A 27557-nucleotide genomic window follows, 5' to 3' on the forward strand; every position below is an offset into this window, starting at 1 on the left:
AACAGTTTTCTGAACTTTGGGAAAACTTTGCCCTCCCTGCAGCACCACACACACACTCCCATGTGAGCACAGGACGTGAAAGACATTGAACGCACTGAACGCCGTCCATCCCGTGGGCTCAGACAATAGTCTTCGTGTCCTTCCTGAGGGGAAATCAACGAGTCCCTTCGCTGTTTAGTATCCTTTCTATACTCAGCCGTTTTGGAATTCATCCGCCATGCTCATCTCATTTGGATTTCAGGGCTTCCTCCCACTCAACAGCAGATTTGGAGTTCTTGGGAATCGCTGGAAATATTGATTGCATTTTACTTCGAAAGTCTTTCATCTAAAAGAAGGAAAAAGTCCATCATCAAATGTTAAAAGAAGGGAAGGGCGCCAGTCAGAGAGGATGTGGCTGCTGACTGACGTCACTGCTCGAGGCTACGAGAGCAGAGGAAGACCACTAAAAGGTAAGGAACTGTGTCCTGGCCACCCTGAAGGAAAATGAGACACGCCTCTTTTCTTCTTCCAAATATAAATCTATTGGGCCTTGAATGACATGACACCCCACTCCAAATCTGGAACGCAACAGGCTCTCCGCAGTAGTTATGCATGCATGGTTGGCCTTCCCATGTAAAGATGCAGCTGAGCACGAGATTTGTCTAGCTAAACCCACGGACATAGGCTGGTCCAAGTTAGAAGAATTTTAGAGCCAGAGACGGGTGGAGAGAAGAAACTTGCTAGGGGGTTAATAAATGAACGAATCGATGAATGGCAGACAAACTAGAACGTTTTTACATGCCAGTGTTGAAAGATGAAGGTAGAGGTTTTACCAGGAGAGGCTGATCCGGAATCTGAGAGTCGGGGCAGGGGCTGGAAGATCCTCCTATCCAGGGTCATCAGGGGGCACCTGGCTGAAACCAAACGCACACGGCCCACGGGGGTGGGGGGGGGCCACTGATTTATGGGGGCTGGATACGTTTTAGATTTCACACCACTAGCTACATGCCCTTTGGTTTGTTCTTTGTAATCTACACAGTCCCGTCCGTGGGTGTTTCGGAAGCGCCGGGCCGCAGCACTGCCCTTTCCTCGGCCGTGTCCCAGTTGCGCATGCCCAGGGTACAGACCTCCTGGATGGGGTTTGTGAGGCACCCGGGACTCATTTCTTACAATGGTTAGTTTGAAAGTCGACCCCTTTTTTATGGGGATGCTTATTTATTTTAATTTGAACCTGAGTCCTTACTTGGTTTCCAAATTCAGGGTGTGCTTCTTGTTTGGAACTTGTACATTCATAGGCATTCATTCTGGTCATCTCAGCGTTGCTGTTAGCCGCACGGGCTCTGGTAGACCTCTCTGTTCACATCCAACACCTGGGAAAGCTGCTTATTGTAAGCAGCAGTTCCCAGGCGTGGACTGGACATAATTCCCCGCCTACAGGGTCGTGAGGCCTAAGAAAGATGACACATACAAAGCACCTAGCACATGGTAAGTGCTCCATATCATTAACTATTTCCTTATAGCATCATCAAAATACTTATGTTATGTTTCAAGATATAAATATTATGGCATGTTTACTAAAAGCATTATTTTATAGTTATATACCATTCTGGTTTAAATATCGACACCAGAAGATACGCAAGGTTACCCTCCACATGTCGCCTGTAGGAGGTGCATGCCAGCCATGCCAACGGCAGGTCCCAGACCCCCGGGACGTCCAGCCCCTCTCCCATGGAGCTCCCGTCTGCACTGTGAGAAGCCCTCACGGAGGTCCTGGACTGGCGGCAGTACTGATCCGCAGGGGAGGGACTGATTCCATGGGGCTTTTTGTTGTCACGATCACAGGGGATCACTCCTCTCCTTTGGGGGGCACGGATGCTAAATGTCTAGGATGGCGCATGAAAAAAGAATTGCTTTGTCCAAAACACCAAGTGCTCCTGTTGAGGAGACGTGCCCGAGGCTTCCTGAGTGGAAAGACAGCCATCTCTCTGGCTAGGGTTTGCAGTGTGCTGCCTGGTTCTCTCCCTTCACTTTCCGGGTTGCACAGCTGGTACAACTGAGCCTGATGACAGCACTTGCAGCTGGAGTGTGCAGGAGCCTGCACACGAACAGAACTGTCTGCCATGCCCCCTTCTCAGTGATAGGGAGCGTGGAGGGGTGAGCCTGGGAAACGCTGATGAGGCGAGGAAAGGGTGGCTGCCCTATTTCAGCGTGGTTCTGTTCCCGTTTCCTCCTCTTGACACAATTGCTTTGGCCTCTCATTTCTCAAGTATTGCATTATTCACGTGTTCCCAGGGTCCTGAGTGAGTAACCGAACCACTAGAAGGAATCATATCTCAAAACAGCCCACTAGGAATAGACAGGCTTCAGAGCAAGGTCCAGGGATCGAGGCAAGTGGGATAAAGAACGCCATTGAGCCCCTTCTTTCATTCTGCAGCAGTGGAAATGGGAGCCCAGAGTCTACATCTAAGTTATAAACAGGGACTCCAGGTGCCTTAAACAGTAGGACTCCACAGAAGGTTTTAAAGCTTACATAATTTATATTACATGCACAGTAATGAAAACCCTTGGTTTTTTCACCTGTATCAATTTCTGATATGCAGTTCAGAGAAGGTGCTGGTCTTATCAGTGATACCCTTCTTGCAGGCCCACAGAACACCCCCTTCTTAAAAGTGGGCTTGAAAAGATTCAGGGCCTGTGTACATTTCGGCAAACCCGGTTATAAACGTACCGCATTCCACAACAACAATCACAGCCACTGCCACAGAATCACCCCCTACTCTGTACCCCAAAGTCTGGTGAAGATGGGGCATGCTGGGAATTCATGTCTCCATCCAGCAAGTCAGTTTTATTCTGAAGCATTTTCTAAACTCGGGGATCAATTCCCTTCCCTCTTAGCAAAGAGGACTCTCCCAAGGCTACGGACCGCAGGGCTGCCCCGCGCAGCAGCACTGCTGTGCACTGTGCACTGCCAGGGGCCGCTCTCCATAAAGCCAACGGCACACCCTCAGCACTGAGCCTGGGGCGCCAACAGCAGCTTCCTTAAAGCACCAGTGTTCGTGTCCAAAAATTCGGGGTTCTAATACCATCAGACGGTACCTACATCCAAGGCAGCAATTCTCAAAGGGAATGTCATGACGACTGGAAATTTGCCCCTAGTCTGAACATTCTGAAGACCAGATACAATTGACTTTTTAGATATTAGAACAATTCAAGACTGGATCTCTGATAATGTCACTCTCATTCACATTTCAGCAGCTTCCGCAAGGGCCAAAGAGCCAGTATGCTAGGAGTGTAGCATGGGGTATGCTGTACGTGTACCACGCATTTCTCGACAGGGAAAAAGTGTGAAAACGTTTGGTCTGATAGGTGGTGTGCTGAACAATTGTAAAAAGCTCCAGGATACGTCCCCAATTTAAGTTAAAAAATCCTTACATTATTGATTCTAATCAAGAGGCAGCTACTAGAACTAAAAGGTCCAAGTTTTAAAGTCTCCCCGCCACGGCCCAGCTGATTCCCTCACTTGCCGGTGTGCTGCTTGCCTCGGGCTTGGACTGGAATGAAGGCCAGAGCTTCGTGGGGCTGATGGATGAGAAAGCCTTTGGACGTGTCAATAACTACAGCACCAACGATAATTCTGAAGAACCTGGGAATTAGCTTCTTATTAAACTAAAACAGAATAAAACTATAAATGTTACCTGAACAGAAAAAATAATGTTTGCCACCTGGGATCACTTACAAGCCAGGCACTGTACCAGACATCACACTGTTCTTTAGCCTTCAAAATTCCTTGTGGCAGAATGAGGACCACTTTACACGGAGAAACCAGAGGTCAAGGAGGTGGACCCATTCACACTGACATGGTTTACAATATGTACAACCGCGTGGTGGATGTCCAGGGCTCGCTCTGGACAGTTACCCTGGTTCTGTGACCTGGAAAGACAGTACCTCCATAGCATGGAGGTCATAACCTGTCACTAAAAGTCACTCTAGAAACATGCCTCTTGCAACGGTGACCATGTTATTTAGAATGGCATGCAGATTATTACCAGTGTCCTACTTGTGGATACAGCAGCGGGATGTTTCTTTACCCTTTTTGAGGTTCGGTGACCACGTGAGCAGTTCTGGCAAATCAAGTGCGAGTAAAAGAAACGTGCGTCACTTCCAGGGTGGAGCTTGCAGCCACAGCTGCCTGGTTCCCCAGGCCCCCCTCCCCTTTCCCTAGCAATCAGGGAAACCAGTGTGGCGGTGCCTTGACAGCAAGGAAACCGGAGGTACAGCTGGCTTGCGGACAGCTTCTCTAGAGCATCGTGTAAACCCAGAGCGGATTTTACACGAGACAGAAATAAACGTTTATTTTAACCCATGCATTTGGAGACTGTTTTTTACTGCAGCATAGCCCAACCTATCCTGACGTTAATGGTGAAGAGAACTGCCAAACAGGCATAAGGCATGCTCTCATGCCCTTCAGTGTAACAATCGGCTGAAACATGGCTGAACAAAAACTCAAGGGCTGGACCAAGGAGAAGAGAGACTCTGTGAGGTTGAGCTTAAAGACTTCTTATAACCACCCTCCCCACTTCTGGGGTGCTATGACACTGCTTCGAGAGGAATCAGAACATTTCTAGGTGTTTTCAGTGAAACAGTATGGGAGCCTGGATCGGCGCAGTAAAGGGTCGTTTTTGTGGGACACATCACTGTCCTATGCCTACTAATTTAACTAAAGCAGAACTGGCGTAGTGTATACAGCAGACGCTAGTGCCCTTCGCTTTCGATTAGGCCTGTTGATATCCACGGGGCTCCTAAGGTACCATTGAACCTACCATATTGCTTATTTAATATTCCGTTGCATTAGAAGAGCTAACACATTTTTAAAATGTCCACTTACTTTCTAAGCTACAAAACTATCATTTAGGTAAAGGTTCACTATCTCTCAAATGCTCACTGTATCACATGTATAAAGTCTAAAGTCTAAAATCTGTAGTAAAGTCAACTAATTTAGGAATGAAAATGGGAAATGTAACTTTTTGAGACTTATAATCCCTAAAGTACTTATTGACTTGGCCAATTTTTTGACAATGATTAACAACAGGGCAAAATTCAAAAGCAAAAGCTCCCCATTAACGAGGGGTACACTGAGCAACAGGGATGGCCCTGGAGCGTGTAGGCCCGGGGCCAGGCCTTGGCCCAGCGAGAACAATTTAGAACACGCTTCCTGATCTAAAATGCTCACAGGTCATGAGCTCAGAGGCGGTTGTAAAACTATTTCAATCAGGCATTATTTCTAGTAACCGAACAATTTTGGGATGTTCCCTTTCTCTGCCAAATAAATGACAGTAATTGTACCACCTTTGATTGTCAAGCCTCTTCCTAAAAGCTTTGTATTTTTTTACTGCATTTAAATACTTCATAACAGCTACAACCTGACTGCTATTATTTTCATATTTTAACCTAATGATTCTGCTTCTCTGGCATGGGGTGCGCACAGCACTCACACCACACACACTCACACACAAACACACAAATGCACAGACCTTCCGTGCAGCGACCTTTCCCTGATGTCATTGTAAAGGCCCTCTGATAGCTGGTACAGGAGAGTAAAGACAGCTGATGGCTCCATTACAGAAAGTACTTCTACACATTTATTTTTACATTGTAGATAAAGTTACAACTTTAAAAAATAGAATAAAAATAGATGAAATAGTATGTAAGCCAGCTAGAACAAAATATTTCTATAACAAAAAATATTTCTACACTCCACATTCTTTTGGGCCAAATGGCAACCACATATGAACTCAAGGTAAGTACTAGTCCATCAGTGGTACAAAAACACCGCTGATGCAGTCACCTAGGAACTGTTTAAAAATTAACAAAACTAGATGCTAAATAAAAGAGCTGGGAGGCTAAACAAACGGGAGACACTCTACCCCATCCTGTTCCAACTTTTAGGAATCTAAGTTTACTTAAAATTGACATATACAACTTCTATCTCTTCTTCAACATCTCCAGAACGGTAGCTGTAGCAACTTTAGAACTTGAGATCCTTCTGAATCTCCCAAAGTGTTTCTGCACTCTTCTTCAGACGAGCCTCTTCCTCGGGGGTCAGGTTGACCTTGATAAGGTCTGTGATTCCATTCTCTCCCAGGATGCAAGGCACGCTGAGGGACACGTCTTCGTTTATTCCATAGAGACCCTTAACCATGGTGGAAACTGGATGCACTCTCCTAAGATTCTTCAAGATACTTTCCGTTAAATCGGCTACAGAGAGACCGATGGCCCAAGAAGTATAGCCTTTCCTTTTAATAATCTCATAGGCGCTGGCAATCACATCTTTGTGGACATCTTTCCACTGCTCAGGGTCTTTATCGGTCCCTATGTCTGAGTTTAGATGCTTCAGAGGGACGCCCGCGACATTCACTCCACTCCACACGGGAACACTGGAGTCGCCATGCTCTCCAAGGACCCACCCGTGGCAACTTTCGGGGTGGATCCTGAGCTTCTGCCCAATCAAGAAACGAAAACGAGCAGTGTCCAGATTACAGCCACTTCCAATAACACGGTTTTTGGGCATTCCGCTCAACTTCCAAGCTACGTAAGTTAGGATATCCACTGGATTGGAAACAACAATCAGCTTGCAGTGCGGACTGTACTGGATGATACTGGAAATCATCAATTTAAAGATGGCCACGTTGCGCTGGACTAAATTGAGGCGCGTTTCCCCCTTTTCCTGGCGTGCTCCTGCCGTGATAATCACGAGGTTGGAGTTGGCGGTGACGAGGTAATCCTTGCTGGCGACGACGTTTGGCATTTTCACGAACTGACTGCCATGCTGCAGATCCATGGTCTCGCCCTTCAGTTTGCCTTCCGCAGCATCCACCAAGGCCAGCTCGTCGCTCAGGCCTTTCAGCAGGATGCTGATGGCACAGGCCATGCCTACCGATCCGGTCCCTATAATGGACACCTTATTGCGAGGAACGGCCGCCTCCGAAGTCAAGTTCTTTATAAGCTCACCCTTGACAGTCGCCATCCTGGACACGGGGGTGACAGACCACGGGTGTCGGAGTGGCGTGCAGGCTAGCTGGCGGGGGCACGGTGCTGTGCCCAGACTCAGGAAATTCGCTCTCGCAGCGCCCACTCTCCAGCCGGCCCACAGCAGACCCCAGCTCACAGCCATTCGGTCAAAAGGCGGGGGAAGAGAAAGGAAGAATGTGGCACGCAAGCTTTCAGGGGCAGAGGAAGAGCGCTTCAACCGCTTGCTGCCCGTCGGCGTGGCTCTGCGCCTGCGCGAGGATGTGGGCCGTTGGCCGCCCCTCGGCGTGGCTCTGCGCCTGCGTGGCTCTGCGCCAGCGCGAGGCTCAGTGTGGCTCTGCACCTGCACGAGACAAAATCCCACAACGGCCTCTCCAAAATACAATACTTGTTGCGTACAAGTTTTACCAACGCAAATTCTCTTTGCTATTTAATGTGAATGCTTGGCCAACCCGAGGTTTGTATTTTCAGTATGTATGCCAAGTAGAAACGCTTTCATTCAGTCCAGATGAAAAGAAGGTTAAATCCTGCACCGGAGCCCCTCTCCGTCCTCCCAGAGTGCCCTGCATCGACTCTCCGCAGGCCGGCGGCGCAGGGGTGGGGCGCCCGCTCTGCACCGCGTCCAGGCTGCAGGGCTCCTGCTCGGAGAGGCTGGCTTCGTGTCCAGTCTGCACGCCCCGCCCCGCCACTGCGGTGAGTCCAACCCAGAGCGGGGCCCTTCCTTTGTCACGCAGAAGGGTAGCTGGTGATTTCTCAAGTGCAGGGTGATGGTGCCGCCTCTATCAGAATGCAGACAGGGCTTGAATGTCCTCAAAGTGGCAAATTTCAACCCACACCCAGAGAGCACTGAATGAAGCAGTAAAATAAAACTTGGCCGACCCTTGAACAGGGGCTTGAACGGCGGGTGCCCGCCCGCGTGGGGGTTCTCCCCGGCTGGCCCACGCAGCTCCCGCCCGCGCCGCTCCAGGGGCGGCTCCACTCGCTTGCACAGCGCATCTCACCTCCTGCTGCATTCCCCCGGCCATTCTTAGGAGCTACAGGTTTCTCAGGACATAGAAATATTTGCCCTAATAAACCCAATAAACTATGCAAGTCCAAACAGAGGTGGTGCCTCCTCCCCACTTGTAACGAAGTTATGACCCTGGAAGGGTTCGTCCGAGCTCTCCGCTCCTTCTAAGAGAGCGACGGGCGCTCGCCTAATGGGGCTCTCGGAGCACCCCGCGGGCTCCCTCATGGCCGGGGGAGGACAATCAGTTTTAGAATACTGAATCTTGGTAGAATGAATATTTTACATTCGGAACTTGAAAGCCCATCTGTCCTCCTCCTTCCTGCCACTGAAATGCAGCCCAAGAAGAGAGGAGAAACAAGCAAAGGGGGGGACGGGCAGTGGACAGGTGGGCGGTCAGCAGAGCCCCTGCAGCCTTCCGAGGGTGTCTGCCCGGCACTGGCGCGGGCCGGACGCCCTGTCTGCAGGGCACGGTCGCGAGCTCCGTGGCACAAGAAGTGGCAGGAGCACCACGCACATGACTTCTCTCCACACTGGTGGTCAGAGCGATGGCTGCTATTTGTCCAATTAAAAGCTGGAATTTTCAAAATGATCACCTTTAATAGTGTCCAGCATTTTAGAGGGATCCTTTTAAAAGCCCGTCTTTGGATAGTTATTTCTTTTATTCCAGTCGAAACTGGATATGTTTTAACCGAATGCCTGTACCCACCTTCTTACCATAAAGATGCCTTTGACCAGTCAAATCATTTTCCAAGATAAGTGTTCTTGAGGATGAAATTCAAGGACAGAAAGACTCTTAGCTAGATGTCTTCTTTCTATAGTAATTTTCTTTGTAGAGTGTGAACCTGTTCAGAAATACAATATGAGAGCTGCCTCTTCAGTTTTCTCCCTTAACCACAACCAAATCAATTTTGAGAAGGAAAAAAACCCAACAACACTCTCCAAAACAAAAATACCTCAAACAAAGCAGTTTTTTAATGTATAGTAGGTCTGGAGATAAGGAAAGAACTAAGGGAGATGAAGAAATGCACATGACCTCCACAACAGATTTAGGTCTACTCAATGACATGGGAAGCTAAATGTAACAGCTACAACTAGGCAACTTCCTACCCTAATGACCTTCTGTCTTAGGTGGCTCATTATTCTTATTGAATGGAAAACCTAACTCAAATTATCTATTCAAAATGCAGTACAATATTATAGCTGATGAAAGGATTAAGCCACAGTACTTTTGGTTACATCACTTAGGAATGAAACAGGAAATAAAGATGACCACTGAGCTTCTGGACCAAGAATGATTACAACCAAGTCCTTCCACCTTGACACACCCCAGCTCCCCTGCCCTTTTCCTATCTAGGAGCCCAGTTCAAGTACAGATGCTCCTCGACTTACAAGACGATTACATTCTGATAAAGCTTACTGTATGTTGAAAATATCATTAAGTGGAAAATGCATTTAATACACCTAACCTGCCAAACAAACACCATGGCTTTGCCTAGCCTACCAAACCAAAAAGGTGCTCGGAACTCTTACATTAGCTATAGTGGGGCAAGGTCGTCTCACTAGTATCAGAGAGAGTATTGTACTGAACATTGCTAGGCTGGGAAAAAGATCAAAACTCAAATTTCGAAGTACAGTTTTTACTGAATGCATATCACTTTCACACCATCATAAAGTCAAACTACGATAAGTTGGGGACTATCTGTATTCCGTCTTCTCCTAAATCTACAATGCCCTAAGCAGAATTGAGTTAGAATTTTTTTTCAGTTTTTAAAAATGTATTTATTTTTAGAGAGAGGGTAAGGGAGACATAAAGAGAGGGACAGAAACATCCATGTGAGAGAGAAACATCGACTGGTTGCCTTTTACATGCTCCCAACTGGGAATCTGGCCCACAACCCAGGCATGTGCCCTAGTCAGGAATTAGTGACCTTTGGGTTTGTGGGATGATGCCTACCTAACCCACTAAGCTACACCAGTCAGGGCACAGAATAGACATTTTAAAATCCTATACCACCAAAGTACTTCATATCTCTCTCCATGATAGAATTTATCACACACAATTAAATGTAATCCAAAAGGGGTCACCTTTCATGTACCAGGTATCCTTGTTCTCTAGAACAGAGCTTGGTCCATGAATAGGGATTCAGTAAAAATGTTTATGGTAGAAAAAAATAAGTAAATAACTATAGAACTGAGTTAGGATAGGCTTGAAGGCTAAAAAGGTAAGAAGAAAAGGCACTGAATAAAGGGGTACATAAAATGTGTCTGTTTGGGATTTCCAAGCACAGTTGATGTGTAAATTTCAGATAAAGCTATTGATAAGATAAAGATTTTTTAATCCCATTACCTACCATTACCATGTTAGAACATTCAAAAAAAAAAAGAGAAAAATCATACAGTGCTAGGAAATAGTAAACACAAACGCAAAAGCAAATATTTTTAACCTTTAAAATTCTTTAAAATGTTTTGTTCTGTGGAAAACTTTAGAAAAATCTATGCACAAAACCTTTGATTCGCAAAAAAAAAAAAATATGTAATTGAGCACAGTGTTAATTCACATTATAAGCCGATCTAAAGTAGTCTATAAACTCACCAGCATTCAAGTAGGGCATTATATAAACAATTATTTTAAAAGTCTTCTGATTTGAAAGTCATAAATGCAAACTGTAGTTTTAAAATGAATGAGTGGGCTGTAATTCTATTGCTAAGAGGCACTACAACCTCTGTAACCACCTAATCCCTGTGTGGGGGTCTCTACAAATTCAAGCACCTGGATGTATTTGCCTTTGGCAGCAATACTGGGAATGCTGGGGAAGGTCAGAAGCAGGCCACAAAGCCTGTCTCCTGAACAGAATAAAAGTAAACTGTCAAATCAAAAGGCAACACTGGGATCAACTTCCTATTATGGTATTGAAATATTGTAACATGAATTGGCAAACTCTTATTATCTAAATCCTTTTCTTTAATTTTTAATTTTTATATCCTTACCTGAGGACACACTTATTGACTTTAGAGAGAGGGAAAGGGAGGGGGAGAAACACTGATGTGAGAGAGGAACGTCAATCAGTTACCTCTGGCATGTGCCCCAACCCAGCCAAACCCGCAGCCGAGGCCTGTGCCCTGACCTGGAATCGAACGTGCAACCTATCAGTTTATGGGCTGATGCACCAACCAACTGAGCTACACCACCAGGGCTCGCTTTTGTTCTTTAAAGGCATCATCTTACACATAATTTTTGGTGTAAAAGAATTGCTTGTATTATAGTAACCCGATAAAAAGGGAAAAAAATAAAATATTTTAATGTGGAAAAACAAATGAAAATTCCTCAGTATGTGTATAAACATCCCAAATCGTATCTAAAAATTGAGAAACTTTAAAGACAGGGTCTAACTGCATAGGTGTTTTATTAATTACCTCATTTATTTTCTGCCAGTGGATTAAGTAGTAGAAGTAGTATTATAGTCCTCAGTAACAACAGTTTTATTCATCTAAAACAATTGACATGAAGAAAATCTTTGTTACTTTCAATCTGAGGTAGAAACTGAAGTTACCTTTAAGAACTCAGAACTGCCAAAACAGATTAACTCCGTATCATAAAGATAAAAAAATGTACTTGCCTCAAGGTGGTCAAGGCAAGGAAGGAAGGAGGGTTCAGGCGCGGATCCACAAGGACACGCAGCACAGGAAGAACACGCCTCCCAGCGACTCCACAACCGTGTGTGACAAAGGCTTGAGGAAGACACGACTAGGCTCTTGCCTGAGGCCCTACCAACCAGATCATTCTTTGTGGATGTGTCCTGTGCACTGTAGGACGTTTAGCAGCATCCCTGGCCTTTATCCACTAGATGCCAGCAGCATCCTATAGTTCCAACAGCCGAAGTATCTCCAGACTGTGCCAAATATCTTTCATTTGGGGGTGAGGGGAAGCAAAACCGCCCCTAGTTGAGAACCAGTGAGTTAGTGAATAAGCAGGGAGGGGCCAGATCACAGAGGGACTCAAACCAGTTCAAGAAACTCAAATATTATTCTCAAGGGAAGAAGGAGCCATTGAAATGAGGGATGTGGTATGATCAGATTTCATTCAACAGATGTTGACGAAATGCCCCCTCTGTACTAGGCACTGTTATCTGTACTGAGGACACGAGAACGAACGAGATAAAGGAGGTCTCTACTGTCTTAGAACCGACGCGCTTTTTGTGAAGATGGATAAAACAAGGAAATGGTCAATATAACCTCATTTTGCAGTAATTGCTGTGAAGAAAAGGAAACGGGACAGTGTCGGAGAGGAACTGAGTGGCAGGACGAAAGGGCTACTTTATTCTAGATCAGATGGCCTGGGGAGCCCCTTTGGAGGTGAGACAGGTCTGGGTTGAACCCCGGACAGCGACAGGGCCAGCTGTGCCAAGACCAGAGGACAGGGCTTCCTGGGCAGAGCGAGAAGAAAGGCCCTCCTCAGACCTAGGACTGGTGGCCACGGCAGTGTGAGGTGGGGGCAGGACGGGGGTGGTGACCATGCTGCTTCCACAGTGACAGACTTCAGGTGAAGCCTCGGAAGGGGTGTAAATAAAGGAGTGACATGACCTAACCCCACTTTTAAAGTATCTCTGTCTGCTATTGATAGGGGGTCTCAAGAGTTACAAATTTTAGTTGTTACATTGGATAGGCTTAAGTGACTACCGCACGTGGAAAGCTATTAGTCCAGGAACTGGAGTGCATGACCTACCCGTGGCTGCAGGAGGCTGACAAGCAATTCAGCCCTTGTACCCCAGGGGGTCTGCCAGCCGTGGGGATGGAGATGGTATCTGAGCCCGTGTACTCCAGGGAGGGAATGTCCATGACGAAAATAAAGGACTGTTGATCAGCAGATTATCTAATGAACCTTTTCTGCAACCCCTTCACCTACCCTTTTCTCCTTATAAAAAGGCTGTCTTGAGATTAGGTGTTAAGATGGTTTTTTAGGGTATATAACCTGCCATCTTCTCAGATTGCTGACATCTGAATACAGCACCCATAAAGATTCAATCCTTGTCTCTACTTATTGGTTCTGGTAGTGACAGGCAGCATGAATGCTGACTTTCCTGGTTTTACTATGTGGAGAAAAAGTTGTAAAGGGAGTAAAGGGGAGGTCGGTTTCCTGCGTAGAAAACCATTTCGATACACAAGGCAAAAGAGGAATGGAGGCCGGTGGACATGGAAGGAGCCAGGCTGTGTTTAGTAGCAAAGCTAGTAGGCAGGACTTGCTCATGGGTCAGAGGAAGGGAATGCAGGGAAATGAAAGACTCGGAGATGATTCTGTGCCTGGTTTTGCCTTGAACAGCTCCGGGGTGGGAGTGGCACTCGGTGCCGCGGCAGAGACAGGGGAGGAGCCAGCTGGGGAGGAGGTGAGGAAAGGTCGCGGACTCGCCGGTGACTCGCCGGTGAGACATGGTGAAGACGTGCATCGGGCAGCGCGAGGCGACTCTGCAGGCCCAGCCAGAGCCATGTGTGTGGGCACCCACGCGACACAGGTTGTTAGAGGGCAAGGCCTAGAGGAGAGCACCGAGCGACGGAGGCAGAGTCGAAGCGGGAGCCACGGTCACTGACGTGAACAGTCTGCCAGAGGGGGGCCGCAGAGGGGCCGGGCACAAATGGCTGCTGGGGCTGAAGGTCTCAGAAAGCAAGACCGTGTGTTGTGGAGGGGAGGAGTCGCAGTTGTGTCAAACGTCACTGGAGAGGTCAAGGAGCAGAGGACGAAGACGAGAACTGGATCTGGCCACACGCAGGACACCGGCGACACTGACAACAGCCGTTTCAGGGGTGCTGGGGAAGGAGCAGGGCCCACGGAAATCTGTTCCGTGGAGGGAAGCAGACCAGTGGGCTGGTAGCCAGAGACGGACGCGGGGTATCGCGGGAGAACGCTCCGAGCTGGCGCACACAAGCGGAGGGAGAAGGTGACCGTCGGCAAAGCCAAGGGTTACCGAGGGTCATTATGGGAGAAAGGTCCCTGGCCAGGTGCCCATGGGGACAGGAGGCGGTGCACAGTCCAGGGGCGGGTGGAAGCTCAGGGAGGGGGAGCCCGGTGCCCCTGAGTGGCTGCGGGTGGCGGGGAGGGGGGAGGAGCGCGGAGAGGCAAGGCAGAGGCACAGAGGCCAGAGACGAGTTGCGACCATCACGGGCAGGAAGGTGCTGCCAACCACAGGGGTGACCGATGGGGTGCAGGGGCAAGAACGACCGAGGCCCTGAGCCGAGTCCCGCTTTTCTCCAGAGGCAGCTTGTGGATGTACTGCCACTTAGTGCGTGACCAGGAGCGGGGTGGGAGTAAACGGCAGTTCAGTGGGAACGCCCATGAGGCCTGGAGGACACCCCAGCCTCAGTGTCCAGCCGAGCAGGCCCATGAGCAGCAGCCCAGTAGCCGGGGCTGCACCAGGACTGCACGCGGACGAAGCTACCAGAGCGACCAGCCCGGGGAAGAAACTACAAGGGCAAAGGCAGGAATCTGGGCGTAACTGCGAGGGGAGGGCAGCAGCAGCGTCTCCGGAGTCGGTGGGCTACTGGAGAGAGAGACGAGAGCCAAACAAGGATCCAGGAAAACTACCAAAAGAATAAAAAACCATGAAAGCCCAGAACCTGTCAGCACACGAAGCAAAGAACTGGTATAACTATGCCATCAAGACAGAGTGAAATTACAATCGGCACAGTTCACATTATAGAAAGATACAGAGCACGTTAAAACAAGTTTTCTATTCTTAAACTTGGAAATATCTCGGTCAAGAAAACTCAATTTGAGAGAACACTTCCATTGTCTGATACAGGGTAAATGAATGATAATATCGGAGTATATCAACATACATACTATTTTTCATAGTTCTAGATATTCAAAAGTGACTAACCAATAACAGGTACCTTTTAAATGAAGCTTAAGGGAAAGCAGAGCGATCGGGCATGGACTCATGGCCCCTCAGTGAGACAGGTCTGCGTGCCCATGCCCCATTTTCTATGCTCAATGTAAGAAATAAGCACAAAGAAAAAGAAAACGCAAGTGAAACCAAGGACACCTTTCCTCTGGTGGGAACATCCTCGAAGTGGTTAGGCCCGACTCGTGCCAGGCCTTGAACAAGAAGGCAGAGCTTATCCCTCTCGGTAATCCTTGCGCATTCTCACTTCATAAAACGCCTGGGGCCCCATTTTACTTATAAAAGGGACTGGTGGGTTTGTAAAGAGCTACCTTGGCAATATGCCCAAACAGCTGGTGTCTCTCTCTCCCTCAGCCCCCAGAAAAAAGTGTGCATTGGTCATTATCTCCCTTTTCTAACTAAGCAAGTCCCTGTGATGCGGTCTCTCTGTCACCAAATTGCCGCCCCCCCACCCCCGCCCCATTTACATCACGTGCCTCACAGCGGGGATGCCGGGCCCATTAGAGCTGCAGGGAGGGGAAGGAGGGTTACAGAGACGTTCTGCTCAGACCTGAATTTAACGGACACACAGCGCCACTTCCCACTCACTTAAAACGACTGCGGGAAAATATCCTCAGTGCTCCAGCTGTTTGAAGGCCTGAGAGCCTGACAGCTGGGCCTGTCTGCAAGGCCATGATGACTCTGTGTTCTGGGCCTTCCGCACCCTTCGGAAGGGGAAGCAAGGCGGAGTCTGCTGACATCTGGTAATCAGAATAAGACACTGAAGCTTGCTTCCTGGGGGCAGAAGCGGGCAAGGTCTTTGGAAACACTGAAATTAGATTAGGCAAGGATGCAGAAGGGAAATGTTTTGGCTGCTTTCAGACTTCTGAAGATGACTCAGAAGTGGCTAATGCTGAACAGTTTGCTAGGAGACTCGGATTTGTTTTTGATTTTTGACCTCAATGAATGAAGACTCTATAGCATGAAGTCTATTTCCTTCTTAGGTATCTTAGAAGTTAAAAACTTTTAAGCTTCTCCATAGTTTTTTTTTTAAATCCTCACTGAAGGATGTGTTTTTATTGATTTTAGTGGGGGAAGAAAGAAGCATAGATCAGTTACAAAGTCAAAAAGAAAGGGATTTGAGTATAATTAGCAAAAGCCCTCAAGTTGGTCATAAAGCAATTAAGAAGCGAGCCTAAATATTAACATAAAAAGTATGCCTAGTAGCAGCTGGAGAAAATAAATTTTATTGGCATCTGATACTGTCCTAGAGGAAAGGTACAATATTGCTTGTCTTAAATGACCTTTCTTAGAACAGGAAAGTCAAGTGATAATTTTTAGAGAAATATTTAAAATATGTTTTATTTTAAAAAAAGGCCTGAGCTTTTGAGAAAGAAGCGACCTATGTCAGCAGATGAGGAGACAAGCCCTCGATCTCAGATGATTTCCATAAAAGCCTTTACAGCAGCGGGGCCTTGGGAGGCACACGGTCAAGGAAGAAAGGGAGTGCTTTCTATCAGATTGGCAAAAATTTCGGAGTAATAGAAGCCACTAATGGCAAGGGTGCCAGGAAACTTGCATGCACTGTTGATATCTTTTAAATTGTATCAGCTTTCCTGGAGGGCCTTTTAGCAACAGATATCAAAAACATTTTTAACATGCACTTTGATTCAACAATAACAGCTGTCTCTACAACAAATTTCTTGACCAAGTAAAGTACAAAAAGATGTAAGCCTGCAAAGATTTACTATAGTGTTTAATAGTGAAAAACTACAATCTAAATACTGTTGGCAGGGAACTGATTAAGGAAATGATAATACACGGTATAGTACCATGTGGTCATTCAAAGTGATGGAGATTTATATACCTCTTTGCTGTGCAAAGAGGTTCCTATGGCAATTCAGCGAGGAAGGCTTCCGGGTGGTGCAGTGAAACATCTGTACGTGATTACGTGCACGTGCCTATGGAAGGAGGTCCGGAGGGACATTCCTCCTGTGACAGGTGACCACGACTCTGAGATGTCCAGTAATTCTCTGTCCCTTCTTGTATTTTTACATTAATTCTTCTTTCACAAACACTGAGTGCATATTTTTTACCAAAGTAAAGGCATTTTGTTTAAAAAAGAAAACAGAGGTCCAAAATATATTTTTTCTTTAAAAATACCTATATATATATAAATAAAGACAAATCCCTCTTATCCCATTGTAAAAGGGCAATAAAGAAACAAAACAACTCCATTTATAAGTTAATTTTTAAATTTAAATCTCTGAACAATTTAAAGTATTTCACAATAACTAAGCATGTTTTCATTCATAGTTTTATTACCATTGAGGTTTTAGCTCCTGTAAGAGCAAACTGATAAATTACCTGTAAATTCTAACTACACAGGGTGTCATGAACATGTTACATACAAACCGCAGTAAACATCGGCAATGGGCCATTCTGACCAGTGCTTTGGGGCCACAGCCCCACTTCAAACAAATGTAGACTATGGGTCCACCGGCATAAAGATCTATGAAGTTTCCAATTATATCAGCCAGGAATTATTTATATACTTAACGTTTTTCCTTCTAAGGGAAGGGGAAAAAAAAAAGACTAACTGAATATGCTCAACCTCCTCAGAAATCCTTTCAAGTATTTGTTCCAACTGTAATAAAAAATAAGAAAGTTCTCAAGTCATTGTGCTTGAGGAACAAGTTAACTGTAGGTGGACTGTTTCCTTTTTTTGGTAGCAGGGGCGCAACCAGTTGGTATCACTGAAGGTCCTGTTGACTGACTGGAGAGCACTGATCCCAGCTGTTCTCTCCACTTAAAACGTCTGCCCTGATACAACAGCCTGTCACGGTGCCACGGTGGCGTGGCGCTCACCAGGCTTGACCGTGTCGGTCTCCTAGGACCATGAGCCCACAATCACTATTCACTCTTCTCACAACTAGGTGACTGTGATAAAATTAATGCTGCCTCCCATCATAATCCGCTGATAAAATACCTAATTCAGTGACTGATGAACCCATGCTAAGCAGTCAGCCGGGCTTGCCCAAGGCCGGTCAGCGGAGCAAAGGGAAGGTCATGTTTTAAATTCTGTGCCCTTCCCACTTCCTCTGCCTCGGTCCGCTGACAAAATAGCTCCCACTGGCTCTCCTCTTCTGGAACTTCTGATTAGATGATATACCACTGTATAAAATACAAATTTATATTTATCTTATACATATTCCATGTAAAATAAAATTGCACAATAAATGTGAATAAACAAAAAGTACACCCAAAATATTTCTAAGAAACTGAAGGGCTTCACTTTAAGCATTTTCAACATGTTCCCTTCCGGGCCAGCAGATGTAGCTAGAATCAACGATATAGGCCCTATACCATTATAGGGAATGTGAGCTGCTCTGGGTCAGCCATTAGATGGCACCTCCCCCTTTTAAAAAAAACTGGGTTTATACTGGAGATTTAATACCACTGAAGGCAGAGCGACCAACAATTATTTGACCCTGAAACTGATTCTGACCACACCCGTCATCTCGGTTATCACTGAGCGCACAGACTTGGACTGCTTCGGTTGAGCATTTTCTGACTGCTTCCTTGTCGGAAGAATGGGCATTTCCCAACAAAAGACCGTAGAAAAGTTCATCAATGGGCTTTTCTGTGGGAACCGCACAGTTTTCATCAACTCTACACATGCAGAGCTGAAATATACCATGTTGCTCTCCACCAGCCTCCGGGCTGGGTCGTCCACTGAGAACCCGCTCAGTCTTAAATTAAAGCCTAAGACGTCCCTAATAAGTCTACTGAGTGCCCTGTCTTAGCAGAGCCTGGCTCAGGGCAGGCCCACAAATGTCTTCCGAATGAACAAGTCAATAAACACTCCTGCTTTCAAAAGATGTCCCCTTGACAAATTGTCAGTGGTTTATTTTTATATGAGATGTTTCGGCCATAGAGATCAAACGGATGTGTCTAATGACCTACATGTAGGAAGAGAGTGTATTTGCAGTCTCTCTTTTTAGTTAAAGACATTAAGACGCAATATAAAAGGATTCTAAGTATCCTCATATTCAATAGTGTCAATCAGAAAAGAATATTTCTCCCTCAAATGCTTTATTAGGCAGTAATCCTCTTATCAGTCCCACAGAAGTTCACATTCTAGAAATAGCACAGTCTAGCCCATAAAGCCAAGTCTGCAAGCATATAATTTAATTTAAATAACTTAATTTTGTTGGTCTTTGAAAATTTGCCCACAGTTACTTCAAAACTAAAGGTTAGTCAGACTAGGAGAAAAGCAACATCTGTGTGTGTATCAGTATATTTTAAGTGGAAAGTACAATAATGCCTATGTTTAGTTATGATTAAGCCAAGTGAAAAAACTCACTAATGCCAGTAATAACTCTAATAATAATACCTATTACTCCAGCAATTCTCCCCTCCCTTCCCCCTCTACTGAATGACTCCCACTGCCATGCACACGTGCTGTTAATTCACCAACTTAAAAAATAAACACAAATTGCCCTGGCTGGTGTAGCTCAGTGGATTGAGCACGGGCCTGTGAAGCAAAGGGTTGCATGTTCGATTCCCAGTCAGAGCACATGCCTGGGTTGCAAGCCAGTTCCCAGCAGGGGACTCATGAGAGGCAACCATACACTGATGTTTCTCTCCCTCTCTCCTTCCCTTCCCATCTAAAGATAAATAAATAAAATTTAAATAAATAAATAAATAAATAAACACAAACTGTCTTGGCTCCAACTCCCCCTTCTAAGTATGATCCCACTTCTTTCTTTCCCTTTACAGTAAAACGCAAAAGACTTGCCATGCGTGCTTCCTCCAATCTCTCTCCGCCACTCTCGTACTCAGCTGTACCCATCAATGACTGCGCCACGTGCTAACTCAGTGGACTGTCTGTGCTGTCTCGCCTCCTTGAAAACCCAACACCCAAGGCACCATCCTCCTGGCCTTCCCTACTCCCACAGTGGGCAAACCTCGGTTGCTCCTTTCCTCATTCTCCAACCTCTAACCTTCAGCTGGGCCCAAGAGTTCCTTCCTCAGACCTCTCTATGTTCACTGCCTTAGTGAGGTCATTCTGATCTCATAGCATTAAGTACCATCTATACACTAATGAGTCTCAAATTATATCTCACTGCATTTCCCCCCTGAATGCCAACCTTCCACATCTAACTGCTGGCTCGACTCTCCACTTGGCTACCTAACGGGTATCTCAAACCGACAGGTCCCCAAAGGAGCCCCTGACTTAACCCCCACATCTGTTTCTGCCACACTGGTCCCCATCCAGTTTCCGGCTGCTCAGGCCGAAAGCCCTGGAGACATCCTTGACTTCACTTTTGCTCTCCCCTTTTGCATCCAATCTGTAACAGATCCTTGTTGCCTCCACCTTTGAAACACACCCAGGACCTCTTTCCCTCACTTCCCTGCTGCCACCAGTCCCACTGCACACCGCCATCCATCACTGGCAGTTGTCACAGACAGCCTGGTCCACAGAGCTTCCATGGGTAGTTTGAAAGACAGTCATTCTGAATGGATAGCTTTTTAGCTTGTAGTCTAAGTTATATACACACACACACACACAGAGGCTTTTTAAGTTTTTCCCATAATATGTAAATATGTTAATAATTTAAATAATAATTTTACAGTTTTTTGCTGCTTTAGAAGAGTACATATATACATGGATGTCCCAAAGCATAGAAAGTTGTTCCAAAGTCGATAATTTCACTGAACAAGTAGCTAGTGCCAATTTACATAAAATGAAATTTGCTATGAATTAGTCATTTGTTAATTACATTTGAAGTTCTACCACCTTTAAATATGTAAATTACTTATATAATTTAATAATCATCAGGAGTTGCCTAGTTATTAGCAAGAATTTAGTTACCTTCTCTGTTGTCACTTCCTAAGATAGTGAACAAAGTACAAATTTGCGAATTGGGAAGATTTGGACACAGAAAGCAGGATGAACATTCCAGACACGTTACAGGACTGTAGTTACTTACACTGTGAACTCCTAACGCCTTCCAGACGGCGAAGCTGATCACGCCAACCCCACACCATGCGTACAGGGAGCCCCAGCCCAGGGCTCGCAAGGCCAGGGACGACCCGCTCTCCGGGAGAGCAGCAGTTGCCAGGCTCCCCTGCAGGGAAGGCAGAAAGGCCGGGGTGAGAGTCAGCACTTCAGAGAGAATAAATACCTGGGGAGTTGTTCGAAGTTAATGTAAAAAATAGCAATATCTACAAAAATACCCCCAAAGAAACCATTCAAATTTATATAAAACCACTTATAACTTACATTCCTGTGTTAGTGAAAATGAGCCTTTGCCCAAGTTAACCGAATGTTTATGCGTTTTGCACTGTATATCCATGTTGTTTGCCCACTGCATGTTTCCTTATTTGGATTTTCTTTATATATCAATATTCTTCAGCCCCTACACCTGTGATGCGTACTATCCTATTCCCCTAGTTTGCTTTACTTTTAATTCCTTGAATTTTGGTTTTTAGTTTTTGTCTTGGATCAAAGAGGCATTCTCATGTTTTCAAGTGCACTAAAACTTCCCCTTCCTAAAGTGACATTCATTTCTCTTTTCTGTTAGCTGTATTTTTTAACTGTCTCTTCTCTTTACCACTGACTTTTTAGTTCATCTGGTGTTTATTCTGGTTTTGATGGGAGCTAATGACTCAAGGGAATTTACCCCACTCCAATCTGATCGATTAACCCTTCTCCTCCCAGCTTTTTAGAGAAACCTATATAGAGAGGTTTATTTTCAAGCTATTTTTGTACAACTAACTTGTTATCTATTTTTATGCCAGAGTCACAGACTTAATGAGAATAAAAAGTCTTAATATCAAGAAAATACATCATACTCATTGCTTCTTAAAAAAATGTATCCATTGCTTTTGCCTATTATTTCTTCCAGAAAAATCCTAAAACATTCTTTTTTAAAAATTGTTGTTCAAGTACAGTTTTCTGCCTTTTCCTCCCACCCCAGCCCAACATCCCAGCGCCCCCTTCCCTTCCGTTTCCACCCCCGTCAACCGTTATTGTCCATGTGTCCTTTATAATGGTTCCTGCAAACCCTTTGCCCTTTTCCCCTGAAATTCCCTCCCCTCTGGACAGTTGACTTGTTCTCAATTTCAGTGTCTTTGGTTATATTTTGCTTGTTTGTTTTGTTGATTAGGTTCCTGTTAAAGGTGAGATCATATGGTGTTTGTCTTTCACCACCTGGCTTATTTCATTTAGCATAATACTCTCTAGTTCCATTTATGCTCTTGCAAAGTATAAGAGCTCCTTCTTTCTTTCTGCTGCATAGAATTCCATTATGTAAATGTACCATAGTTTTTTGATCCATTCATTTACTGATGGGCACCTAGGTTGCTTCTAGCACTTGGCTATTGTAAATTGTGCTGCTATGAACATTGGGGTGCATAGGTTCTTTTGGATTACTGTTTTAGGGTTCTTAGGGTGTAATCCTAGCAGTGGAATTGCTGGGTCAAAAGGTAGATCCATTTTTAGTTTTCTGAGGAAATTCCAGTTTTCCATAGTGGTTGCACCAGTCTGCAATCCCACCAACCAGTGCACTAAGGTTCCCTTTTCTCCACATCCTCTCCAACACTTGTTTGTTGCTTTGTTTATGATGGACATTCTGACCAGTGCGAGGTAGTATCTCATTATGGTTTTAATTTGCATCTCTCTGACAGCTAGCAATACTGAGCGTCTTTTCATATGTCTCTGGATCCTCTGTGTGTCCTCCTTGGAGAAGTGTCTGTTCAAGTTCTTTGCCCATTTTTTAATTGGGTTGCCTGTCTTCTTAGAGTGGAGTCGTGTGAGTGCTTTATATATTTTGGAGATTAAACCCTTGTCTGAGGTATCATTGGCAAATGTGTTTTCCCGTATGGTTGGTTCTCTTTCCATTTTAATACTGTTTTCTTTAGCCATGCAGAAGCTTTTTATTTTGATGAGATCTCATTTGTTTGTTCTTAAAATCCTAGAATATTCTGTCAAGATTTTCCCCCAAACAATTGGTGAAAATGTCCACTCATTGGCATTTTCATAAGAATGACATCAAACAAATTGGCAAATGTATAACATCCTACCTTCTACCTGGAAATGTATTTCCATTCTCTTGCCCTTTTCTGTTTTAGAAGAGTTCTTTATCCTGTTCAACACATTTCTGAACACAGGTGTCTTCCCACACGTTCCTCATGGTCGTGAATGTTACTGACAGCACACGGAAGCTCTGTCTCTGTGTGCCACGTGTGCCCAGACCTCATAGGTACTCGGTACTCACCGACTTACACTGTGCTAAGATGCGCCTTAGACCCAACAACATTTCCAAGCACTTTTTCCTACCCATTTTCTGTGATAAAAACAACACCCCCCGTATCTCACTCCTCTGTGTCTCTGTAATTTCAGAGCGGCTCCCTCGAGTGCGCAGAAGGCGCCATGTTCTAACCGGCCTGGACTCCCACCCAGAAGTAGTGCTGTCAACCAAGTATCACCCACCTGGAGTCGGCTGAAGTGCTTTGGCCTAAATTTTATTTTAGAAACTCAAATTAAAAACTCCCTATTTCCCTGGGAAGGACAGAAATTACATATGTACTATATATGTACAGATATTTTTTAAAGTCTACATAAACCCACATTTGTTTGACTAAATTAAGTTAAAAAGGTAACTACTTATTCAAAAAGCCTAATGACATAGCAATATTCCCAATAAAATCTTAGTTTTGTCAAACTTAGATTTTTTTAAAAATAGTGCATGCTAAATTTGTATATCAGCCTTCAGAAATTGATTGTGAGATGAAGTGAGTTATTCTTAGTTATTATTTACATACTTCCAAAAATGAACTTTTGTGGAAACAATATTAAAAGTTGATCTATCTTTAAGCTTTTAAAAGTCTAGTCACAAGCTTTTTCCTCTGGAGTGCAGGTCATGTGGCCGTCAGAAATCCTGCTCAGAGTTTTCAAAATGAACACGGGTTGACCTGCCGCAGGAAAGGCTGACTTGCCCCCAAAAAAGTTGCTTTAAAAGATATTTTGCTATAAACACATATATATGCTGGTCACATATATACTTAATGAAAGCTAAATATAAATATATATGCTGGTCACATATATATTTAATGAAAGCTAAAATTTTCCTTGCCGCATTATTTCATTTAAATGAAAACAAAGCATGTACATTTGGAAGTTGAGTTGAACAAATCACACTGTAGTTATGATATTTACTGTCTCCAAGATAAAAACAGAAAAACTCTTTTCTAGGTGGCAACTGCGTTTTTAACCCCTCGTGCCTGAGGCACGGGTGTGTGTGAGCGGGTGACAAGAAGAATCTGTTATTCCCAGATGGAGCGAAGATCAAGAGCAAACTGTTCAGTCTGTCGAATGCCAGCTTCATACCTAAGGATAAAGTTCCCATTTTCAGTTTTTGTCAGTTTAACCTGGGGCTGAATTTGGTATATCAAACTGATATTTAAAAAGAATGTTCAATCTAGTTATTTCCTCTATAAGGTATTCTTACCTGATACAACGTTATGATATATTCTTTATAGAGATAGCTGGCTGTTTTTATAAACATATATATATTAAAGATTTTTATAATTTTTCAGAAGCTGTAGCTATAGCAGAAAGATGATAAGTTGTCTTTGTTCTCCGTATTTTTAAAAGTCAGTTTGTTAATATCACCACAAATCTCATCAGAAAACCCTTTGAGCACTGAGCAGCTGCCAACCCACAAAGGCAGATAAAAGTTTTCTGAAATCTAATTTTCACTTAGGAGCTCCAATTTTACCATTGACAACATACACTGACAATTGCTTGCTTGAAGAGACAGGTCTATGTTGTTTATTTTTAAGAATGTGTCTGTCATATACCCTCTACTGAATACCTATAGTGTGTCCGTTGTTCTTTCAAGTAAAAACAACATGCCATGAAAAAGCAGCTAGTTCTCTGGGCAACTCAATTGCTTTTCCTCAAGAGAAACATCTTTCTTTGATACAAAGCAGAGTGCTTCAGCAGTACTTCCCATTTCTTCACACAGAATATTAAAGAGGTATGTTCAGGAGTCAAGAGTCAATAAAACAGTTTTACTGCTTCAACAAGGTCATTCCTTGACAGAGATGGTTTTTTAAACTGTAAGCACATGGTAATGAAGAACACAATGACTGCTGGTACAGCCCGGGGCTACTGCCTTGATGACACCAAGGTACCAGCAGTCCCCCTGCCCCCATGACTTCTGTACTGTCCAAATGCCTCATTATGAAAAATTTTTGAGACCCCCCCAAGAGGGTCTCAAGCATCCCCAGTGCTCTGTGGACCACAGTTTGAAAACCACATTAGACCATAAAGGGCATATATGATAACCAAATCTTAGAACCACAAAGCCAAAAGCAAACTTGTGAACACTCGTGGGGTTCCCCCCCCCCAAGAATTTGTAGTTTTCACCAGCTTCTCAAAATATTCTGTAATATAGGTGGAAATGGCCATGCGGTTCATAGGAATAATTTGGGAAGTTCTGCATAAGCCCTGAGTAATCAGAAGGGGACCTGGATGCACTTAAAATGTGGTCTCTTACCATGACAACATTCATAAGGCTTAAGTATGGCTACTAGGTTATTAAAGATACATAGAAATGGAAAGGGGTTCAGCTGGTTTATGAGTTTTTTACATTAACATTGTTCTTCTAGAGCAAACATCAAATTGTAATTATGTAATTATTTGTATGAATATTTATTTAATATCTGTCTCTTGCACCAGAGCTAGCTGCCTAAAGGGCTGACATGTTTTTTATTTTTGTATCTCTTATAGCTAGCTATAGCTCATAAAAGAGCCCAAGTTACAGGTGTTGAAGCAATAAAGTATTGTAACAGATAAATAAACCAGGAGAGGGCAGAGACAGAACAATACCTAAGAACAAGTATCCATGAGCAAATGTGAGGACAATTTCACCACTAGGCAAATGCACTATACCTGACCACAATGGTGACTCTTCAGTCTTGCTTTTGGAGTAAGTTTTCTGCCTGAAGCACGTTAGTCATTCAGTCAAAATTTACTGAGCACCTACTGTGTGCCAGAGAGAGGGCTGCAGCAATGCCCAAGCACATGTGATCTCTGAATTCAAGGAGCTGATGTGTTTTCCATCCATACGAAGATGCACTTCACTTGAACATGTTAGCATCTCTGAGACGGAAATGCCTCTTGCAGTCAACACTGTGTCAAGAGTTTAACTGGTATCACGTTTTCTTTCTTAGTTGTACATGAACTATTGGGGCCTCTTACAACCGATAGTGAATTACCTAGATTTACATCTAAAATCACGTTGGAAATAGAAAATGTACTGGTTGAGCCTTCAAAGTCTTGTTGTGCTAAAATTTAAGAAAGCACATATTTAAGTACCTCTTTTTAAGAAAGACTTGATTAATTTGAGCACTTCTTGAAATTATGAAGTGTACATAGGTTTACTTCTAAAACCTATGGACTTCTAAAAGTCATGGATATTTTCTTTATTTAGCTACCATTTAGTTGTAAACAATACCGATGCTACAAATGGATTTTGGTGTCACAAACCTTATTGAACCATTCAGGGCTTCTCTTTTTAGCCAATGATAATGTTGTAACAAATCCAGCTAGCATTCCTGCGGCAGCCACAGTACCTAGGAAAAGTCCACCTGCCAAGAGTTTTGGGGGTAGGGGGCAGAGGATGGGGAGAGAGATTAAGGAAAAAAAAAAACACACAACAAACCCTGCAGTTAGAAAGATGTACACAATTAAATTTTAGGTACTACTTAAATTACATTCAAAATTACTTTTGAAATTCCAGAAATGATGGCTAAGCAGCTCTTGCCATCATTTATCAGGAATACATGATAGGGCCTCTGAAACCTGCATGACCTCATGACCTCTAGTTCCTGAGGTCATTCTGAGATATTCCCAAGTGCAGAGAATGGGCACAGGGACCCTTCACAGGGACAGACGGATCTTGAGAATATCATGCTAAGAGAAATATGTCAGACTAAAAGTCAAGAACCATATGATTTTACTCATATGTGGGATTTAAAACTGAAAGCAACAAATAGCCAAGAACTCATGGACACAGACAACAGTATGGTAGTTAGCAGAGGGAAGGAGGGTGGGGGTGGTAAAGGGGTCAAATATAAGGTGACGGAAGGAGACTAGACTTCTTCCAGTGTGGGGAGCACAGCTGTACACTCGAAGCGTACAGAAAAAAAGGAGGGCGCGGGAGAGACCGCAGAGGGCACGGGAGAAATGAGGCACACAGAACGGCGCGCGGAACCAGTTCCCCGCGACCAGGGAGGCTCCACCCAGCACGAGCACCGACCCACCCGGGCCGCCGAACCCCCAGCTGTAAACTCAAAAGCAGACCCAGGCGAACTACTCCCAGGGCGGGCGACAGTGGGAATGTCCGCTCCAGCTCGGGCAGAGCCCGGGCTGAGCTCGCTCGACCCCCGCCGCTCACCACACCGCACCTTTAACCAGGAAAAGCCGGTCGTCCGTGGATCCCGGAGCCTCCAGCCCGGAGGACCGTTCCCCAGCCTCAGAGACCGCAGGCTCCATTTTTATAATAAAGCTTCCACTACTGTGTCCGGCGACAACTGGGCCCGGCTGGAAGCGACAGCGAGGTGGAGGAGAAAGGTTCCGCTCTCACTTTCCCGTG

At 44.8% G+C, this 27557-nt stretch overlaps 2 protein-coding genes across 2 annotated transcripts; both read right to left on the minus strand.

Moving 5' to 3' along the window:
- On the minus strand, window positions 1–27527 carry TMEM242 (transmembrane protein 242). Its single transcript, XM_037054536.1, has 4 exons — window positions 27370–27527; window positions 26450–26550; window positions 20883–21020; window positions 1–325 (listed from the first exon to the last, which is right to left on the minus strand). Exons 1-4 carry the CDS (start codon window positions 27455–27457, stop codon window positions 227–229), a joined length of 426 nt encoding a protein of 141 aa, XP_036910431.1. The 5' UTR covers window positions 27458–27527; the 3' UTR covers window positions 1–226.
- On the minus strand, window positions 5688–7293 carry LOC118992470 (L-lactate dehydrogenase A-like 6A). The gene has a single exon (XM_037054439.1). The coding sequence runs from the start codon at window positions 7148–7150 to the stop codon at window positions 6005–6007; it is 1146 nt and encodes a 381-aa protein (XP_036910334.1). The 5' UTR covers window positions 7151–7293; the 3' UTR covers window positions 5688–6004.
- Window positions 27528–27557: the final 30 nt, after the last annotated feature.

The sequence above is a fragment of the Sturnira hondurensis genome, unplaced genomic scaffold (genome assembly GCF_014824575.4).
Source record: "Sturnira hondurensis isolate 20B ecotype Veracruz unplaced genomic scaffold, ASM1482457v3 Scaffold0000167, whole genome shotgun sequence".
Lineage (NCBI taxonomy): Eukaryota > Metazoa > Chordata > Mammalia > Chiroptera > Phyllostomidae > Sturnira > Sturnira hondurensis.

Excerpts from the sequence above, each read along its gene's own strand:
- TMEM242 (XM_037054536.1), bottom strand. The coding sequence starts at position 27,457 with ATGGAGCCTGCGGTCTCTGAGGCTGGGGAACGGTCCTCCGGGCTGGAG. Across the intron at positions 21,021-26,449 it reads GCCCTGAATGGTTCAATAAG|GGGAGCCTGGCAACTGCTGC; the intron begins GTTTGTGACACC and ends CCTTCCCTGCAG. Across the intron at positions 326-20,882 it reads AGGCGTTAGGAGTTCACAGT|ATGAAAGACTTTCGAAGTAA; the intron begins GTAAGTAACTAC and ends TCCTTCTTTTAG.
- LOC118992470 (XM_037054439.1), bottom strand. The coding sequence starts at position 7,150 with ATGGCTGTGAGCTGGGGTCTGCTGTGGGCCGGCTGGAGAGTGGGCGCT.